General features: G+C 43.2%; 1 protein-coding gene across 1 annotated transcript in view; it reads left to right on the top strand.

Annotated features, from left to right (window-relative positions):
* The window catches only part of TYR (tyrosinase), a 56991-nt gene that overhangs the window by 17060 nt on the left and 20535 nt on the right, over positions 1 to 19396 (top strand). The window contains exon 3 of the mRNA XM_054188165.1: positions 5758 to 5905. Within this exon, the coding sequence (XP_054044140.1) occupies positions 5758 to 5905 (148 nt within the window). The remainder of the gene's footprint in view (positions 1 to 5757; positions 5906 to 19396) is intronic.

Genomic DNA, 19396 nt, shown 5'->3' with positions numbered 1-19396 from the left:
CTTGATAACCCTTTCAGTGTAAAAAATTTTCATAATATCTAATCTAAACCCCCCCTGGCGCAACTTGAGGCCATTTCCTCAGCATTATTATGAGCAGATGCCAACAACACAGGCCAAATCTGTGTTTGACTGACAGAGAATGCTGCTATAGAGGCAGAAATTATGTCACTGAAGAGTAACCACAACAGTCATAAACAGCAATGGTCAATATTATTCAATAAAATAACACTTCCCTGAGGCTGAGCACATGGGTTGCTCTCTCGCTCTGGGACAGGCCAGTTTCTGCTTTGACTGAAAAACAACAAGTTAAAAGCAGTTTGCATGTTGTCCCTTGAAGTGGAAGCAATTTTTTTAAATAGGATTTGTTGAATCATGGCCCTGACTGAGGAACACTGTTGACTTCATTGAACAATTCACAGATCCAAGAAGAGAACAGAAAACCAGTCCAGTTTATAAGCAGCAGGTGAGATCAGAAATGGATTAGCCGACTGCAAATGAAATAGTTGAGTTTCTTCTTTGTGTAGTTCAGCCTTGATATGACATCTTGCATGTTGCCTCCTAAGAATAATGGCTGGAAAACTTAGAATTTCTTTTTCTTTATGAGCAAATTCCACATTTGAAATTATTTCATTCATGGCAACTTCAAATGAAAATCAATGCCTTCTAAGTTTTGCAGAAAGTGAGAAAAAACATTTTAAAAAAAAATTCCAGAAGTCTATATCACTTTCGTTATTCATGTATTAACTCATGACACGTGGTATCAAGTCAAGCCATGTCATAGCATTCCACTGTCTGTCACAATTCTGTATCGTTACTGCTGTTCTGTCATGAAATAATGGAATAAAACATCAAACGCTTCAAAAAGTAATTTCATTTTGATAGGACATTTTCCTTTTTTTTTTTTTCTGAGAGATTTTAATCTGGAAAACTTTTTTCAGTATTTTCATTGTGATCCATATAGCTAATGAAAAAAGGTTTCTTAAATTGAAATTTGCCAACAGAAAACTTCTAATTAAAAAAGTTTTAGCCTACAGCCAGTATTCCTCAATCAGCTCAAACTCTCAGTCTCTAGGTAAATTTATGCTGCACATTGAGAAAGTGCTGTCAAGATGAGGAGGGTCATTACCAGAGAACTAGAAAGACTGTTCATCCCAGACCACAGTGAAGCTCTACAAGAGTTGTTTTAAGGAAAAAAACCTAGATGGTGACATGGCCTAAATTAGATAATCACAAACTTTCATTTACCATAGCCCCCTGGGCCAAATTCTGCAGATCTTGCAGCTACCTCACTCCAGAGAGATTACAGTAATAATATAGCTTGTGAAAATATGTAAGATTTAACCCTGAAAAATTTCCTGTGAGATTGCCAATGGCAGAAAAATTCCACAAACGTACGACAGGAGAACATCACTAACTTCAAAGACCAACAAGGATATGGCCTTAAAATTCTTATATCTGTATCTTCCTTCCTGTTTTAAAGTAAATGTATCCACCTGACTTGAACTACTCTAAAATGTGAACATTTATTAAAGAAAAAATCATCCCCAGGGAGAGTGGGAATAAGTATATCAGCCAGACTTGGACTCAGACGTAGAATCATAGAATCATAGACTCATTTAGGTTGGAAAAGACTCTGATGATCATCAAGTTCAACTGTCAACCTGACACTGCCAAGTCCATCACTAAACCATGTCCCAAAGGGCCACATCTACACATCTTTTAAGTATCTCCAGGAATGTCGACTCAACCACTTCCCTGGGCAACCTGTTCCAACGCTTGACAACTCTTTCAGTGAAGAAATTTTTCCTAATATCCATCCTAAACCTCCCCTGGTGCAACTTGAGGCCGTTTCCTCTTGTGCCATGGCCTGTTCCTTGAGAGAAGAGCCTGACCCCCCCTGGCTGCCCCCTCCTTTCAGGAGCTGTAGAGAGCGAGAAGGTCTCCCCTCAGCCTCCTCTTCTCCAGGCTGAACCCCCCCAGCTCCCTCAGCCGCTCCTCACCAGACTTGTGCTCCAGACCCCTCACCAGCTCCGTTGATCTTCTTTGGACACGCTCCAGCACCTCAATGACTTTCTTGTAGTGAGGGGCCCAAAACTGAAGACAGGATTCGAGGTGTGGCCTTGTCAGTGCTGAATACAGGGGAAAAACCACTTCCCCAGTCCTGCTGGCCACACTGTTCCTGACATAGGCCTGGATGCTGTTGGCCCTCTTGTCCGCCGGGGCACGCTGCTGGCTCATGTTCAGATGGCAATCGACCAACACCCCCAGGGCCTTTTCCACCAAGCAACTCTCCAGCCACTCTGCCCCCAGCCTGTACCACTGCACGGGGTTGTTGTGACCCAAGTGCAGGACCCGGCACTTGGTCTTGTTGAAACTCACACCATTGGCCTCAGTCCATTGATCCAGCCTGTCCAGATCCCTCTGTAACGCCTTTCTACCCTCAAGCAGATCAACGCTGCCACCCAATTTGGTGTCATCTGCAAATGCACCGAGGGTGCACTCAACACCCTTGTCCAGGTTGTTGATAAAAATATTAAAGAGAACCAGCCCCAGAACCGGGCCCTGGAGAACACCACTTGTGACCAGCCACCAAGTGGATTTAGCTCCATTCACCACAACCCTTTGGGCCTGTCCATCCATCGATGCTACAGCTTTCTATACAGGCCAGATGATTTAACAGCTCAGTGCCATTGGAGACAGCCCTGCTCCTCTATGCAGTCTCCTCCATCCAGCAGTCAGTTAGCTCTCCTGCTTTTTTTGGTACCAACACTGGTTCTCATCATACCCTTATACAAGATACTGTCTCTCAGTAGCCTGGGAAAAAAAATGAGATCCCAAACTCCAGCGTGGTTTTCTGACAGATTAGTGAGTTAAATCAGTTCACAGAAGGACTAACAAGAGCTGCAGTTAACGACTGGGAAGGCAGAGCATGGGGCAAGGCAGGTGAGGAGAGTGGAGTTCCCCCATCTAGAGGCAGGGAGTTCTTATTTCAGCTCACTGCACTCGTAGATCTGTAGCCTCACATTTTCTGTAGAGGTGATTTTACTGCAGCTACCACACTGAAGTTTCCTGTACTCTGAAAAAATTATCATGTTTTCACATATTCTTTTTAATTGACTCTACCCCATTTCATAGTATGTCTTCCTGAAAAGCTGATTGTCCTGAAGCCTTTTAAAAAATCTGAAAGAAAAGAGTAAGACCCAGGCTAATAAAATGAAGTGAGACCACATTGTGGTTTTATTCCTGCTAACTTTACAATTTATACGGAGTTTTCATAACAAGAAATCAGGTATTAGAACTTCTCACGTGCATGGTTAAACATGATGTCAGTTTTGACACTGACGGAATGTACCCCAATTAGCTTGGAGCTTCTAAAGCTCTCCCAGTTACAGAGCTTTTGATTATTAAGATAAATTGCTTGTGTGCAGATGTTCCATGAAAAGATGTCCAGAGCCAAAACAAGTATTCTGTATATTGTTTTTATGAATGATTATATGAAGTGTTCGCAACGCATTAAGAAGTGTTAAGTATCCCGAGTCTGATATAAAGCACCTGGCCTTCTGCCTAAACTCTGTGTAAAGTCTATCTTCCTCTAAATATACTTATAATGCAGCTGAATATAAGTGGGACTTCAGAATGATATACAGATAGATCTTTTTCAGTTAATATTCACAGAAATTTCCTAGCATTGCTACATCAAGTGATGCCAGTGATCACCCACTGTGGCCATCAGCAAAGAAGGCCACAATCATTGCCATCGGTTCCTGTGAGTTATGACCAAACTGTCAAAGTACATCATTCTTCATAGCACATTTGGTAACATTTTGTTCTACCGTTTCCCCTCAGTGATATCTAGGTAACATAGCATTCACCATTAGGCAAATTTCTGTGGGCAAGATTTTCCCTTGGAGAACTTCTTCCCGTTGCTGTTTATGTCACCATGCAGTGTCTTCAATAATTCCAGTCCACATCTGATGCACTTAAGACCTGCAGTTATCTATAGGCATCAACATGTTTCTCTTTCTCTCCTAAATGCAGACTCACTCCGCCTTGAAATCTTACAATTTTCATCATAAGCCAACTCTACCTCCTCCAGCCATCTTCTAAGCTGATTATGTTTTCTTCTCTGACTTCCATTGAATTTCTCAAAACTTTTGTTACAATCAGAAAGATGGATGGTTGTTACGGTATATTGGTTCCTACGTGCCACAGCTATAATTTGATCCTTATAATTATCAATGGTTTTATGCCAGAAGCTTTTCCCATGTTTGAGGAGGCTGAAAGACAAGGCAAAGAGCGATGCAGGAATTTAAAGTCACAAAGAGATGCAATCATTTCACACAGAAGGTCAGAGTCCCAGTAGGATATAAAATTCAAGTTTCCGAGTTCACAGAGTATGACTCTACTCATGAGGCATCTCTAGCCACGTCTCAATACTTCATGTGACTCAAAAAGGAGCAAATCCAAAAAGCAAAACAGTTGGTGCTGAGGACCCAACATCCATGTTATACACGAGGGTTTTGACAGGGAAGGGGTTCGTTCACACTAGCTCCAGTTCAGTCCCATGCACCGAACACCCACTGATGGCTGGCACATTTTAGATTTCCTCCAAAAGCAAACCAGCTTGCAAAGTCAGAAATTGCCCTGTAGTGTGAGTCACAGCATGAAACAGGAGGACTATTGGGAGATTCACTTCAAAGTATATTGCCGATCCTCATTTTAATGCTGGTTCTTGTTCCAAACAAGTAAATAAAGCAAGTGTTCAAAGTGTGTGAGGCGTTTCCCAAAGAGCTAAGATCTTTCTTTTCTCCACCTTGCAGACTTGATAAACTGCAACAATATTGGGAAAATGCTGAGGGTCATCACAGCAAGCATATTGTTCACAGCCCTTTTTCTTTGATTATTAATTTGCAAAGATGTTTTAGTATGTCTTCACTATGCTTCACTGTGCTCCGCTACCATACAGCTTACAGAAATTGTGACAACAAGACATCTTCAGGAGCCATACGAAGAGAGAGAGCGGAAGGTTTTGTAGCATGCGTTAAATAGTAGGACTAGCATCAGGTTAAGAAACGTGTTGGGGTGTTGGGAGGACAACATATATTTCAGGTTTTATTCTCCTGGAAAATCCCAGAGAAGCATCAGATGGTTGAGGTGACTTTTATTAGGAGTCCTTGCAAGTAGGGAGGAAGCTTGACTGTCAGAAAGACTGTGGAAGATTATTGATTATTTACCGAATACTTTTGTAAAGATTGTAGCTTGTATTGTGTTGTCTCCTATTAATAAAAGAACATATTCTATGGAGACCATCAATACTAAATGACAGCGTATATGATGAGATACAACAGCTTGTTTTATCTTAGGAACCTATAAGTATAAAGATCAAAAATAAAAATAAAGTGAATAAATTTTCTCAACATGAATAAATGTACACGCATATATGTCTGCAGGGATTATGTTGCCTTTTAAGAGCCAGACACAATGGACAAAGAAATTTAAAAATATAAAGCAATTAAGCAGTACATTTGCTGACATGCTGCATTAGCTACATGGCAGGAGTTTTAATTTAGCTTATTCTAATTTCATCTTTGCTATGCCTTTGAAATATATTAGCACTCCTTTACGTGTTTTCCTAAGCCCTTGTCTAAAAAGCCGAACATAAATGAAGTGAAAGTAGGTACTTTGATCTCCAGTCTTACTGGAAAAAGAATTATTCGTGTTGTCATATCAGCATATGATTTCCTCTTGCAAATACAGGTTTTGCTGATCCACGGACTGCAATATCAAACATATCTCAAAGCGGTTTACATAATGCACTTCACATCTACATGAATGGCTCCATGTCCCAAGTACAAGGCTCTGCGAATGATCCTATCTTTGTGCTACACCATGCATTTGTTGACAGGTGAGTTTAATTCTTCTTGTCAAGCCTAATTTATTTTATGTTTTTTACAGTCTGCTTTTCACCTACATTTCAAAACTGCAAATATTTGACATGCCGTTGCATGCACAGCATTTTCAGACATGTGGAATTGAGCTCTGCTATTATTTGAGAGCAAGTGTCTTTCCTAACCTGTCTGTATGTTCACTGGATTAGATATAATTTGAAAAGTTGACAAATGCGTTCAGCTTTTATTACCATGGTAAAAATAGTTCTTCAGTGATGTCATAGTGATTAATATATATGGATGTGTATGTCAGGAAGTTTGGACCAAAAGTGCGTGACTCATTTTAACACAACTATAATCAGTTGAGGCAATTCCTTTACATTCTAAATGTCAGTGCTGCTTTAATTTCTATTCCATAAGGAAAATCCAAGCATGCTGTTCATAAATAAAGAAAAAATCCGTATTTCAGTATGACAAACAAAATTGTGACTGTCTCTTGATGAAAGAGTACAGCTGTGCAGAATGAAAGGAAAGCAAACAGAAGGATATCATGTTTCTTAATAAGAAAAGGTAGGGGAGCACAGTTTTGGAAGAAAAGACGAAATTGCTACATTAATGACAGCATTCCAAGATTTAATGGTGACCTTAAAAATTTCTGTGTCACTATAATACATGCAGATGGCTACTAACAATTTTCTGTGGACGGCATTACATCAAACTGTGATGACCGAAGAGCTATAAAAAACAGTTAGCTAAGCAAAGAAAACCACGAAAACAACACTTTTTCTGGAGCAGTTTATATTTTCTTACCTATCTTCCTCTACTTTCCCACCAGGCACTGACCGTGACTTGGCTACTGCAATGCTTAGAACAAAAGAACTATTACCCTGCACAAATTTTTGGGACTCTCTCACAAATTCATATGCTCTGACACCTGACTGAGACCCTGCCTGCACGCAGCAAGGCACTTACTCAGATGAAAATCAAAATGGTTTCTTTATTCGGGTCACTGAGGCACGCAACACGGGAGGGATGCAGATTATATCTTGCAGACATCACCTTGCAGTGAGGTTCTTTAGTTTCACACCAAAACTCTTATATAAAACTTTATAATTTTTAATGAAAAAGATGGTCATTGTAAAAGACAGATTTGAATTTGGGCTTTTTCTCCTTAGTTTATATAATTAATGAGCCTAATGGCTGTATTCTTCATACTTTAGCCATCCAGAAATAGAGCATCAGGTCTAAGCAGGTCACCCAGGCATCAGTGGAATGGTTCCTTCAAAGGGTGACCCACCTGCCGCCTTCTCCTAATACCCTAGGATATAATTAGCCTTCTGGAGGTGTCAGTTTTGAAATTCTTTTTTTGTGAAAAGCTTTTCTTCAGAACATTTTAAAAGTTAAAGAGTGTAGCTTAGCTGTGATTTAGCATATCCACCCATTGACTCCTTGACAGGATGGATGCACAAAGGTTTCAGGTGTGGTTGCAAATTTTGAGTTTGGCACCTGGAAATTAACTTTCCAACATCTAGGTTATTAAAAAACGGATCAATTGAATATTCAGAGAACAGGAACACAGAAGGGGAAGCATTATGCTCTGCAATACCAAAAGAATTATTTTCCTTAGACATTCACACTTGTATAAGACCTATGCATCTCTTAGCTCCCACTCATTGCAGGGCTTGAGTAGCACCTTGGTCTTCATGCCGACCCCTCCCACAGAGGAATTTCAGCCATAGTCATTATGAGCCCCTGGAAATACGTTTCATAACTGCAGTTGTTATCCATTTCAGAACACAAAATTATTTGCAAAAGATAACATCATTAAATCCTGCTAGTGCTGAAGAAATAAATCACTCCACATGCACTGTGGGAGCAGTACAGATATCCGTGATGCAACCTCATCCCATCTGTGGCAGAAAGAACTTACCAGTGCTCTGCAGATGCTGTCTATATGGGCTTTAGTACACACGGATGTAAAAACTGATAATAATGCTGCCTTTTGTATAAGTGACAGAAATGCATTAGCATGATTAGGGTTACTTAGCAGCCTTATCCATGACAGATTAATCATGCTTTTAGTTATAATTAATAAGTAGGTGACTGATAGGTACATACAGTACATTTAAAAAAACCCTGTTCCTCTCCTACATAGACTTTAAATCTGAAGGGCTGTGAAGAAGTTCTTTTCTGAGAGGCAAGCAAGAATACAAAGAATAAAGGAAATGGGAAAAACAGCCTCCACAGCAGCAGAAGCATTTGGGGTTTTGTCCGTATCAACTTTTCTCATTTGGGCAGAACACTTTTGAGCTGATTGCTCCCACTACACTGGGACAATGGGCTTTTAACTAACTTTTTAACTGAATTTTTTGCTGAGGACAGACTCTCTTCCAGGCCTTGGTGAGGACACTGAGAATTGTGAGATTCGGGTTTATTGACAAAGGGTGTAAAAAGACTGGACACCAGCCACCACAGGTCTGCTGGGACTTCCAAAGGCAGGGAACAGCTCTGCCTCAGGAACTCAAGAATGGTCCAGCACTTCGAGCATCCATGTAGGACCCAGAAGAGGGATTCCAAAGAGGGATTCCTCACTCCACTGCAAACTCCTTGGGTGAAACCAAGCATGTATTTTGCTCTCCCAAACTCACATCTCCTGGAGGTGTGTTTCCTTCCCATTGATTTCAGCAAGACTTTTGAGGAGCTGTTGATCTGAGCTTCATCTAACCCATCTGTAAAGTGGGTGATATTAGATGCCTACGCAACAGGGACGCTGTCAGGGTAAATGCATTAACGACTGTGAAATGCTCAGTTACGACCATAATAGGAGTGATAGAAGTAAGGCAATAGATCATTGGAACTGATTTTACATAGAAACATATGGTACAGAGGAGGATAAACAAGTGTATACGGAGTCTGCTGACAGGTGTGAGCCAAATGTTAGGAGCTGCTTTCCAAACTGAGCAACAGTCAGCCTCCCATCTGCTACCCCCCAGCCTTTCCTAGCTGGGCCCGATGCACAAAATGGGGGAAGAATGGACAGAGCAGAACTGTAGTTGAGATGTCTCAGGTGAAAAGCAAAGCATTTGCGTGCAAATGCTCCCCTTTTTTTTAGGTCATTTTCCTTCAGCAATGCAGAAGTATGAAGGTACCCAGGCAACAACTTTCCTAGCAATGATAAATCAGGCTCCTTCCTTTTTTATTTGCTAGCTAGAAGATCTAGGGGTCAGACCTCAGTGCTTGGTAAAAACAGGTGACCACCCTGAAAATTATTAATTGTTAATTGAATGGCTTAAAAAAGAGAAAAAAGATGCAACAAAATATACATTCAGCAAAAACGAGAGCTTTTTTAGCTCTGTGAAGCATTTCTCTTAATTGCAAATCTCTTTGCTATTCAGATGCGCTCTACAGTCAGCACAAGGGAATAACAAGGGAGGAGCCAACCCACTCAAGCTGGAAGGAGCAGCTGCACAAGCAGTGAAAGCAGGGGCCCACAGTCCCATTTGAGCTCATGAGGGTGTTGTCTTTGCTTTGAAAAGGAATTCTTTCCTCTTTATCAACTTTTCAGCCCCTCCATCCCTATAGCCATATAGTATCTTCATCTGTTCTCCCTGGACTTCTTCCCTTTGAATGTTTCTTCAATCTTTCTTCTCATTTGTTCTGTACCTCACTCATCCTTGACTTCTACATCTCACCTCAACAGTTTCCCTCGCAAACTGCAAGGCAAACTAAATAGCAATGGGGAAAATAGATTGCCATTAAAGATCTCCATTCTACTTTATACCTGTACATCAGCTAATGCAACAGGGCCCCAGTTCTCATCTCGTTTCTAAGTCCTGCAGTAATGAACAGGGTTTATTACAACAACACAGATGACTTTCAAAGAACAAGATTCTTATTTTAGAACAAGAAATTTAGAATTTATTTTTTAGAGAAACACAGTAGGGTGTAGACTTTCAGTCTCTTGCATCTCTAAAATCTAGACTCGCTAGATTACTTGCACAGCTCGACCCAGATGGTCAGTTCTAGTGGTGCCACCACTACAACACATTTTTCTACAGCTTTCCTGAGTGACCAAACAGCTCAGAATACTGCTGCAACCACCACTGCATTAACTCAATGCTCTGACCAGTTGTTCCTCTCTGTTCGTACCCTTCTACCATTTCTTTGCTCTCTGTCACATCAGATGAACTGCTAGTCTCTATTTTCAAGGCTTTTCACTGCCCATCCCCAAATCATCCCTTATTCATCGCTAAGGAACTCACCCCTTCAATAAGCTCGTGATATCAATCTCTATCTTACATCTTTTTGGCATTCAGACAAGACCCTCCAAACCCCTCTGCTTGGAAATGGTTCACCCCCCACACCCACAGGTTCAATTGATGTTCTTCCTTCTGCGTGATACTTGCAGAAAAGCTCAGGCTTTATGAAGTGAAACCTTCACTTAGTGGGTGGACCGTCGTGGTCCCATTGCATGGTTGCCTAGTCCTCTTCCCATCTGTTGGTATCCATCTGTTTTCCTTTGTCCCATGTGTATATTATAAGCTCTGTCATTAAGGGACTGTCTAATTGTGTTGGTCTGTGCAGCACCTGGCATATTTGTAGCCTCTATGACTCTCAGGTATCAAGCAACAAGAGCAACAGAGGGGAGGGATGCCATCCAGAGGGACCTGGACAGGCTTGAGAAGTAGGCCCGTGCGAACCTCACGAAGTTCAACCAGGCCAAGTGCAAGGTTCTGCATGTGTGTCAGGGCAATCCCAAGCACAAATACAGGCTACGTAGAGATTGAATTGAGAACAGCCCTGAGGAGAGGGACTTGGGGGTACTGGTGGACGAGAAGCTCAACATGAGCCAGCAGTGTATGCTCGCAGCCCAGAAACCAGCCGCATCCTGGGCTGCATCAAAAGAAGCGTGGCCAGCAGGTCGAGGGAGGTGATTCTGCCCCTCTGCTCCGCTCTGGTGAGACCCCACCTGGAGTACTGCGTCCAGCTCTGGAGTCCTCAGCACAAGAAGGACGTGGACTTGTTGGAAGGGGTCCAGCGGAGGGCCACGAAGATGATCAGAGGGCTGGAGCGCCTATGCTATGAGGACAGGCTGAGAGAGTTGGGGATGTTCATCCTGGAGAAGAGAAGGCTCCGGGGCGACCTTAGAGCAGCCTTCCAGTCCCTAAAGGGGGCCTAGAGGAAGGATGGGGAGGGACTCTTTATCAGGGAGTGTAATGACAGGGCACGGGGTAACGGCTTCAAACTGAAAGAGGGCAGATTTAGATTGGATATCAGGAAGAATTTCTGTATTGTAAGGGCGGTGAGGCGCTGGAACAGGTTGCCCAGGGAAGCTGTCAGTGCCCCATCCCTGGAGGTGTTCAAGGCCAGGCTGGACGGAGCTTGGAGCAACCTGGTCTGGTGGGAGGTGTCCCTGCCCAGGGCAGGGGGGTTGGAACTAGATGATCTTTAAGGTCCCTTCCAACCCTATGATATAATTCTATGAAATGGAGACACTCTAATTTGCAGCCACTTACATACATGCATACTTCCAAGCGGGAGCAGGAGAAACTCTCCTACGCATCAGCTTAAGAGCCCAATGAAAATGCCATTAATTCTGCCTGATCAAGGCAAATGTCTCTGTGCTGCAACGTCAGCTGCCATAGACTTCTCTGCAGGATGCTAAAATAACCCCTTCTGCTTCAGTGGCAGGCTGGAGCTCTGAGCTTTAGGAAATGCCAGACTGGCTTATCTGAGGATGTAACAATAAAATGTTCCTTATCACATTGCTTATCAGGAAAGTGTTAAACTGAAAAGCATGTATGGAGCAATCTGTTAAAAAATATATTAGAACTCAAAATCTACACATCCTGCTTTGCATGCCAGCAATGCCGCATTCGCTAAGCCAACTTTGCAGACACTTTCAGTTGCTGTGGACTCAATATACTTGCCTTCATCCAGTGCCTTCTCCTTCCATTCCTAAAAAAGTTAGCATTATGTCAAAAGTGATTTTGTTGGAAAATACTTTAACAAGAGGAAATTTGATTTTCACTCCCAGGAGATGTCAAAATAAAAGCTTCTTATTTTTACTCTGTTTTTGAAACAGAACATTTTCATTTTCTCTTAAATGTCATCTCAGGTTTTTTAAACCAAAAAAAAATGGCACGAGAAAACCAAGTTGTTCTCTTGTTTTGAAATGTTGACAGGAAACAAGAACTTTTTTTAGCAGTTAAAAACTATTTGCTTCAAGAATTTGAAACATTTGGAGTGAAAGCATTTAAAAAGAATCCTTAGAAATTCTTGTAAGGCAACACTAGGTTTCCAGACTTGTTTAATACATGAACTAAGATTCATTCCTTACCTTGAACTGTCTCGGGTGGGAGACAATGCAGACAAAGACGAGGCCTAGGAAGTATCGCCCAGGGTGGTGGTTGAGTCACCATCCCTAGAGGTGTTTAAGAAACATCTAGATTTGGCACTTCAGGGAATGCTCTAGTGGCAGAGATTGTAGGTTGTTTGTTTGTGGGGGTTTTTTTTTGTTTTTGTTTGTTTGTTTTTGGTTTCTTTGGGGTTTTTTTGGGTTTTTTTGTTTTGGTTTTTTTTTTGGTGTGTGTATGGTTGGACTTGATGATCTCAAAGGTCCCTTCCAACCATGAAGATTCTATGATTCTGTGATTCTATGATCATGCCCATTTGGTGTATGGAAACGTAGAGACACCAAAACAAGTGACTTAAGCACAGCTGAGATGGAGATTGTAATACAGTGATACATCAGCTAATAAGAAAGCCGTGTAAAAATGGAGAAGTCACTGCATAAACACTAAGCGTATGATTAATTTTCTCCCTTGATATGGGCACAGCAAGACTCTTATTGCTTTCTGAGGTATGTTTGCAAAAAATGATGATACAGCCTAAAAGTCATATTTTTCTGGAGCTGAATGGACTACGGCTTGGAGCCACGTGAAATCTGTTAGACAAAGGCAGGTCAAGAGGCTGCCATTAGCAATATGCCTCCTCCCACAGCAATAGTAAACCCACAGTGCTGCCTCTGCATCATGTCAGCTCAGGATCTTACTGTCTGTGACCAGCACTGTATCCTCCCAAGTGCCCGCAGATGAGGTGAAGTCATCTCCATCATTATCCCTGGCATGAAGCTGAAACATGGCTAAAGTCCTTCCACTCAGTGAAAGCATGAACACCACTGAGCTACTGGTGTGCCCAGGGGTAAGCAAGTACAGTTTTTATGAGTGAAGCCCCTGGGATTTTCTCCTGACCTAGGGATGTTTTGCACTGTTTCCAGAACAAAGCTGAGATGATGGTGTGTAGCAGGACGGCCCCTCATGCTCCCAAATACTCCTTAACTCGTAAAAGCTTTTGCAATTTGCAAATATATCTCTTGATATCTGGCAGCTGAGTGAAATCTTGTGGAAGCTGGTGACTGTGACAGTCATTTCCTACTCAGGATGCATGTCCACAACTCTTAGGTTGTCTTTTGGAATTAAACATCTGGATTATGAAGTGTCTTTGCACAAAAAAGTTGAACCGTGTTCACCACACAGCAGAGATGGAAGGGATGGGATTGGTGGGGGCTGTGTGGTTTCACGGTGACTGTATGCATACGCTGAATGCATGCAAGATGGATAAAGAGGGAAAAAAAAACACTTCAGAAGCGGACAGGGAAGGCAGCAGGAAGCCAAGGACAGCTGGAGAAGCACTTAAATATGGTGATTATGGAGTAGAAGCACAATGCCAAAAGAAACCCCCACAACCCATTTTATATGTAGGGCCATGAATAGTGAGGAGCTTTGTGTAGGAAATTACCTTAGACCTTAGTCTGCCTGTTCCAGGGAACTGCCCCCTGACACCTGGCCTAGTGGGAGCACCAGCATTGGAGCTGGTGACCTGCTGTCACGTGAGAGAGGTTAAAGAGAGCATCTGTTGCTCGTTTGGTGGTCAGCCCAGCCCAAACCACGGCACCTGCTCGCCCCTTAACTGCCTATTAACATGAAAGCCTGCATCAGAGCCACCTCTAGCAGAAATGCTGGTTTCTCCCTCTAAGGAAACACACATTCAGCATTGGCTAAGGTCTGTCCTTCTTGAGCTACAATACAGACATCTTTTGAGCCCCACTTATAGTCAGTAGAGACTATAGCCAGAGTCACTGAGGAGTGACCAGCTCAGCTGCAAACATCGCTGCTGAGGCATCTTTTTCTCTTTTGATTGGGTGAGTCCACTCAAAATATTTCTTTTTATCTCTGCACCGTACCTAGCACAAAGGTTTCATTTAACCTCAGGTTCAGAAATTACCATAATACAAACACCCACAACACATGTAATGTAATGGGTGTGTGACCCATTACTTGTGTACATAACAAGACTGAGTCTGGGAAAGCTATCTCCCCACTTCCAAAGCTCTTGGGGGAATTAATTACATTTTTGCAATGCATCCTGAGCAGCAGTTGTCTATCAGACCTCTTCTCCCTGCCTCGTGTGCATTACACGGCTCCTGCTGGGAAAAGAGCCCTGATCTTTGGTGTCCCACCAGCAGGTTCTGTGGCATGGCAGCAAGGTAGCCCAGCTCTTACCCTTCTCTGATGCTTAACAAAATCACCTCATTACCAGAAGCTGTTGCGCTGGAAGCCACCACATCATGGAAACCAGCTGTGTTTTACCAGGAGGGACATCAGAGGAAGAAAACTGCTCTCCATCAGAGCGTTTCATGTGAGGGTGGGCCAGGAGTGACTTTGGTCACAAGCTTTATTGTCAGAGAAGTATGAGATAGAGAGCAGATCAGTACTGAAGGGGTGGGAAACTCGAGCATGGAAATTTTTAGAAATGAAAACAGGGAAGGATTTGTCTTAATTTTGTTTCCCCTTGGGGATGTCTACAAATGTGCAGGAGGACACACACACTCCCTCTGTTACCACAAGCCCCCAGCTGGCACTGAACCGGAGCTGCTAACCTTCCCCTATTAACCTCTCAGGCTTAGTAGCATGTCAACCAGAGCTACTCAGCTTGTTTGATGGAGATGACTCACTCAAAGTGGGCTCAGTATGTGGGTAGAGTGAGTTCACATGTGCTGCAAAACACCATATAAATATATCCATGGAAAACAGAGTGTAAGTGGGAAGGTTGGGGTGTTGCTGAGAAACACAGCTCCCCAGTATCTCTCCTTTGATATGCCCGTGTCTGGGGCTGAAAGGCAAATCATACGCTGAGATACGGAAGCTGCACTCTAACATCTACTTCAGTAAGGCTGGGCAGCTCCTGCTACTGCAGTTGCAAAGTACCTAAAGGGATGCAGGAACAGCCTTGGAGGCTGACACCACGGGTCCATCTAACCTGTACCGTGGCTAGAGTGGTGGCCAGAAGCAAAAGTGAAGGAGTGTAGGTTTAGAGCAACCCTCCTCCAGAAGACCTCCCTGCTTCACCCATTGGACAGAGAGGGGCTGAGTCTACATAGAACACTTGAGGTTGCATCTGCATCTAAAGTAACCCATGCTCTTAAATAAGCCCTCTGGCAATCCACAGACAATATAGAATCAGAGACAGAGAGAGATGAGGACAAGGAACAGGCTCTGGAGACAAATGTTCTTTTTATCGATTAAGCATATATGAAACCTATAGTGCTGCTGATCCACCTTGCTTTAGGGCAACAGCAAGAGGAAGGTTAAACAGACGATATCTTCTGGATTATATGTGAAACACAGTAGTTGGCAATCTCACTTGCCATATCATTATTCAGGCTGGAGGTTTGTAACGACCCATTCTGCTCTTAAAAATCAAAAATATAGGAGGCTCAGTTCAAATAGTCCCATTTAACGTGCATATTTCATATCATTCTTACTGCAAGATTTTAGTTCAGCCAACGCAGTTACAGAATGGATCACTTTGTACACTACGTATTATGCAAGTGATTAGTGGTTTTTTAAAAGGAAAGGATACTTTGCCCTGCAACTTAGCAAGAGCCACATGGTTAGTCTTCACCTATTCTGTTAACACTGGAGGAGGAGAAAGCTCTCTCCGTGACGCAGCGATCGAGACAAGCTCTGATGCAGACAGTTAGCATAGCGCTGAATTTCCTTCCTGCAGCACTTCTGCAATAATAGCTGCTGTAATTGTTCAAATTGTAAAAAATCACAGGAAAACATGGTACTTTTCTCACCCACGTGTAGCTACCTTCTATTCATCAAAAGAAATTATCACTTTGCTGCCATAGGCGTGATTTATATATTACATGCCCTTGTGAACCTCAATAATGACAATCTCTCAGTCTCAAAAGAATTGAATTACAGAGCACAGGAGTTGGTTACATAGAGAGTCCAGCTACCTCCACAGCAGTCCATTTTAATCTGCTTGTTATCTTGCTCTTCAGGGGAAACTAGTTATTAAACTTTGGAGCAGCTGGCATTTGTACTATCTCTTACTTCAAGTGATGTGTTTCTGTTAGCTGCAGACCGTGGCAAAGATGAATCTGAGAACGTTAACAAAGGATATACGCTCCAGCAAATGTTAACTTTTTTTTTCCCATGCAACACATGGTTGCATTCATATTTCCGTATTTACAAAGCACATGGGACACACCATCATGGGTTTTACAGCACTGGACAGCATTGGAGATCTAAATCTCAGTGAGAAACAAATATTTCTAGCCAAAAATTGCCCTGGTTTGACAGCAAGGGGTGAAACAACACACATAATGACAGCTATTTTAAGGAACAAGAAATTCTTTTTCTGTTGGCCAAAAAGGTCAACAGCATTCTGGCTTGTATCAGGAACAGCGTGGCCAGCAGGAGCAGGGAAGTGATGGTGCCTCTGTACTCGGCACTGGTGAGGCCTCACCTCGAGTGCTGTGTTCAGTTCTGGGCCCCTCTGTACAAGAGGGACATTGAGGTGCTGGAGCGTGTCAAGAGGAGAGCTACCAGGCTGGTGAGGGGTCTGGAGACCAGGGCATATGAGGAGAGGCTGAGGGAGCTGGGCATGTTTAGCTTGGAGAAGAGGAGGCTGAGGGGAGACCTCATTGTCCTCTACAACTACCTGGAAGGAGGGTGGAGAGAGGTGGGTGTTGGCCTCTTCTCCCAGGTGAATAACGACATGACTAGAGGAAATGGGCTGAAGCTGCGGCAGGGGAGGTTTAGGTTAGATATTAGGAAGAATTACTTTACTGCAAGAGTGGTCAGGCACCGGAACGGCCTGCCCAGGGAGGGGGTTGAGTCACCATCCCCAGAGGTGTTTAAGAAATATCTAGTTTCAGCACTTCAGGGCATGCTCTAGTGGCAGAGATTGTAGGTTGTTGGGTTTTGGTTTTTTGGGGGTTTTTTTTTTGTGTGTGTGTATGGTTGGACTCGATGATCTCAAAGGTCCTTTCCAACCATGAAGATTCTATGATTCTCTCCTGCACCTAGGAAGAGTCGTTGCTGGCTTTCATTGGTGTAAAGCAGAGGCTGGCTCGACTAAGAAAAGTGATAGAGTTTAGATCAGATATCTGATTGAATCTCAGCCTAGCTAAGCCTCACCTCAACTCACCATTTCTTTCCAGCAGAGGTGCAGAACAAGCTTCCGCAAGAGTTAGCTTGCTTTGTCATTAACTGGGTTACAATGAGTCCCTACCTAGTCCTACTCTAGAGAATATTGACATTCCTCTGCACAGATTCCTACACAATTTCCAACACTCAGCTCCCACCCTCAGTGTCATGAGGGGTGCGTCATGCTCAGCTTACCCATTATCTCCTTCTCCAGTAGGAATAAAGCTCTTTATGTTGTAATCCACCGGCAACCGATCAAACATAAGCCTGGCTCAGCACTTGTCGGTTCATCCTACCCAATTTTCCGAGAAGGCAGAAAACAAGAATGTTTCTGTGAGGTCCATTGACTGGGAAGGTGGGTTACAGGGCTGCCCAGCAGGTGGGGATTTGTGGTACGGGAGCCGTGCCCCGGACTTATACACAATGGAGTCAAAGCCCCAAGCAGCTGCATGGGTTTCCTGCGAGGAGTCAGGCATTTTGCAGTGTGGTTTATGGAAATCGGCACAGCAAAGGAGGAATAGAAACGCAGGATGTCAGCAGCTCTTTCCGAAAGAGGAGTGGTACTTTGTCCTACACACCACCAGTGGCCTCTGCTCAGGATCGTTTTGTCTGAATCCTCTGCAGCACTCAGGTGCTTGAGGAGCGTTCTTCCACAAGAGAGGTTGGAGGAGCTGCCGCCTTTTTTATTCTAGAAGAGAAACGCTTAGAGCACTCCATGAGTTTTGTATCGGGGACTGGAAGCTGCGTAACCCTCTGCACCCAAATAAGCATGCTGAGTAGCAGTGAGAGATCCAACTGCCTCTTCTCCAAATGGCTATGGATATTTAAATTTTTTGACATAAATTTAGCTGAAACTGTCCCCTTCCCCACAAAAACCCTCAGCATCACTCTGAGAACCACCAAATCCGTCTTTTATGTTGGGTCTCAGAATTTAGGTTCCTGCCCTGTTAGGTTTCTTTATTTTTATTTCTTTTTCTACACAATATAAAAGTTTCCTGTAAACTTTTGTTAGCAGTCTGTATAAACTTCAGCTAAAAAGGCTGAAAACCCTTTCTCTTCCGCTAATCCTAGAGAGGTATTGAGAGCATTTTAAAGATAAGGGGGGAAAACTGCTCTAAATCACATTGGTAGAAGGAATATTAAAAATATCTCATAACCCCAGCAGCTGCAGTAACCTTGAAGCTTTCAACAAAGTAGTACATGGGCAAAGAAGGTGTTATTGGTTGTCTCTTAGCAGGGATTGGTTGTGTGGGACTATATCTATGCCATGTCCCTCCCTCTTGTTTCATTTATCTGACACTTTCCAAGCACCCAGTTTGTGCAGTGCCATAAATGAGAACAAAGGAGATGGAAGGAAGTACAGATGCTTGTAGTGGGACGGTGAAGCAGAGCAGTGCCAAGATCCTCAGGCACCACGTGACTCCCCAGGTCTGGTGGTACTTTGTAATGTGTGGGAAGGCGTCAGCACGGTGCACATTATTATAGCTCATCCAGAGAACGGTCCTTTAGGAGGCAACCTGCAGCCAATGGCTGAATAATTAGGGGTTTGATGTCATCTGCACATTGTCCCTCAGTGTTGTGGGTGGTCTAGTCTGCTGTGGCCCACAAAAATGAACAACCTTTTTGTTCAGAAGGTCAAGTAAAGGGAAACAACAAAGCAGGCCAGACCCTTCCTGAAAATGAATATTCATATTTCAAAGACATATAATCGACCCACATAAAATCATAGAATCATAGAATGTGTTGGGTTGGAAGGGACCTTTAAAGGTCATATAGTCCAACCCCCCTGTAGTGAGCAGGGACATCTTCAACTAGATCAGGCTGCTCAGAGCCTCATCCAGCCTGGCCTTGAGTGTCTTAAGGGATGGGGCCTCCACCACCTCTCTGGGCAACCTGGGACAGTGTCTCACCACCCTCAGTGTAAAGAACTTCTTCCTAATGTCTCATCTAAACCTGCCCTGCTCTAGTTTAAACCATTGCCCCTCGTCCTGTCGCTACATGCCC

This window comes from Rissa tridactyla, chromosome 1, assembly GCF_028500815.1.
Source record: "Rissa tridactyla isolate bRisTri1 chromosome 1, bRisTri1.patW.cur.20221130, whole genome shotgun sequence".
Taxonomy (NCBI): Eukaryota; Metazoa; Chordata; class Aves; order Charadriiformes; family Laridae; genus Rissa; species Rissa tridactyla.
The sequence above is the reverse complement of the archived record's forward strand: the minus strand, read 5'-3'. Positions and strand labels throughout refer to the sequence as shown.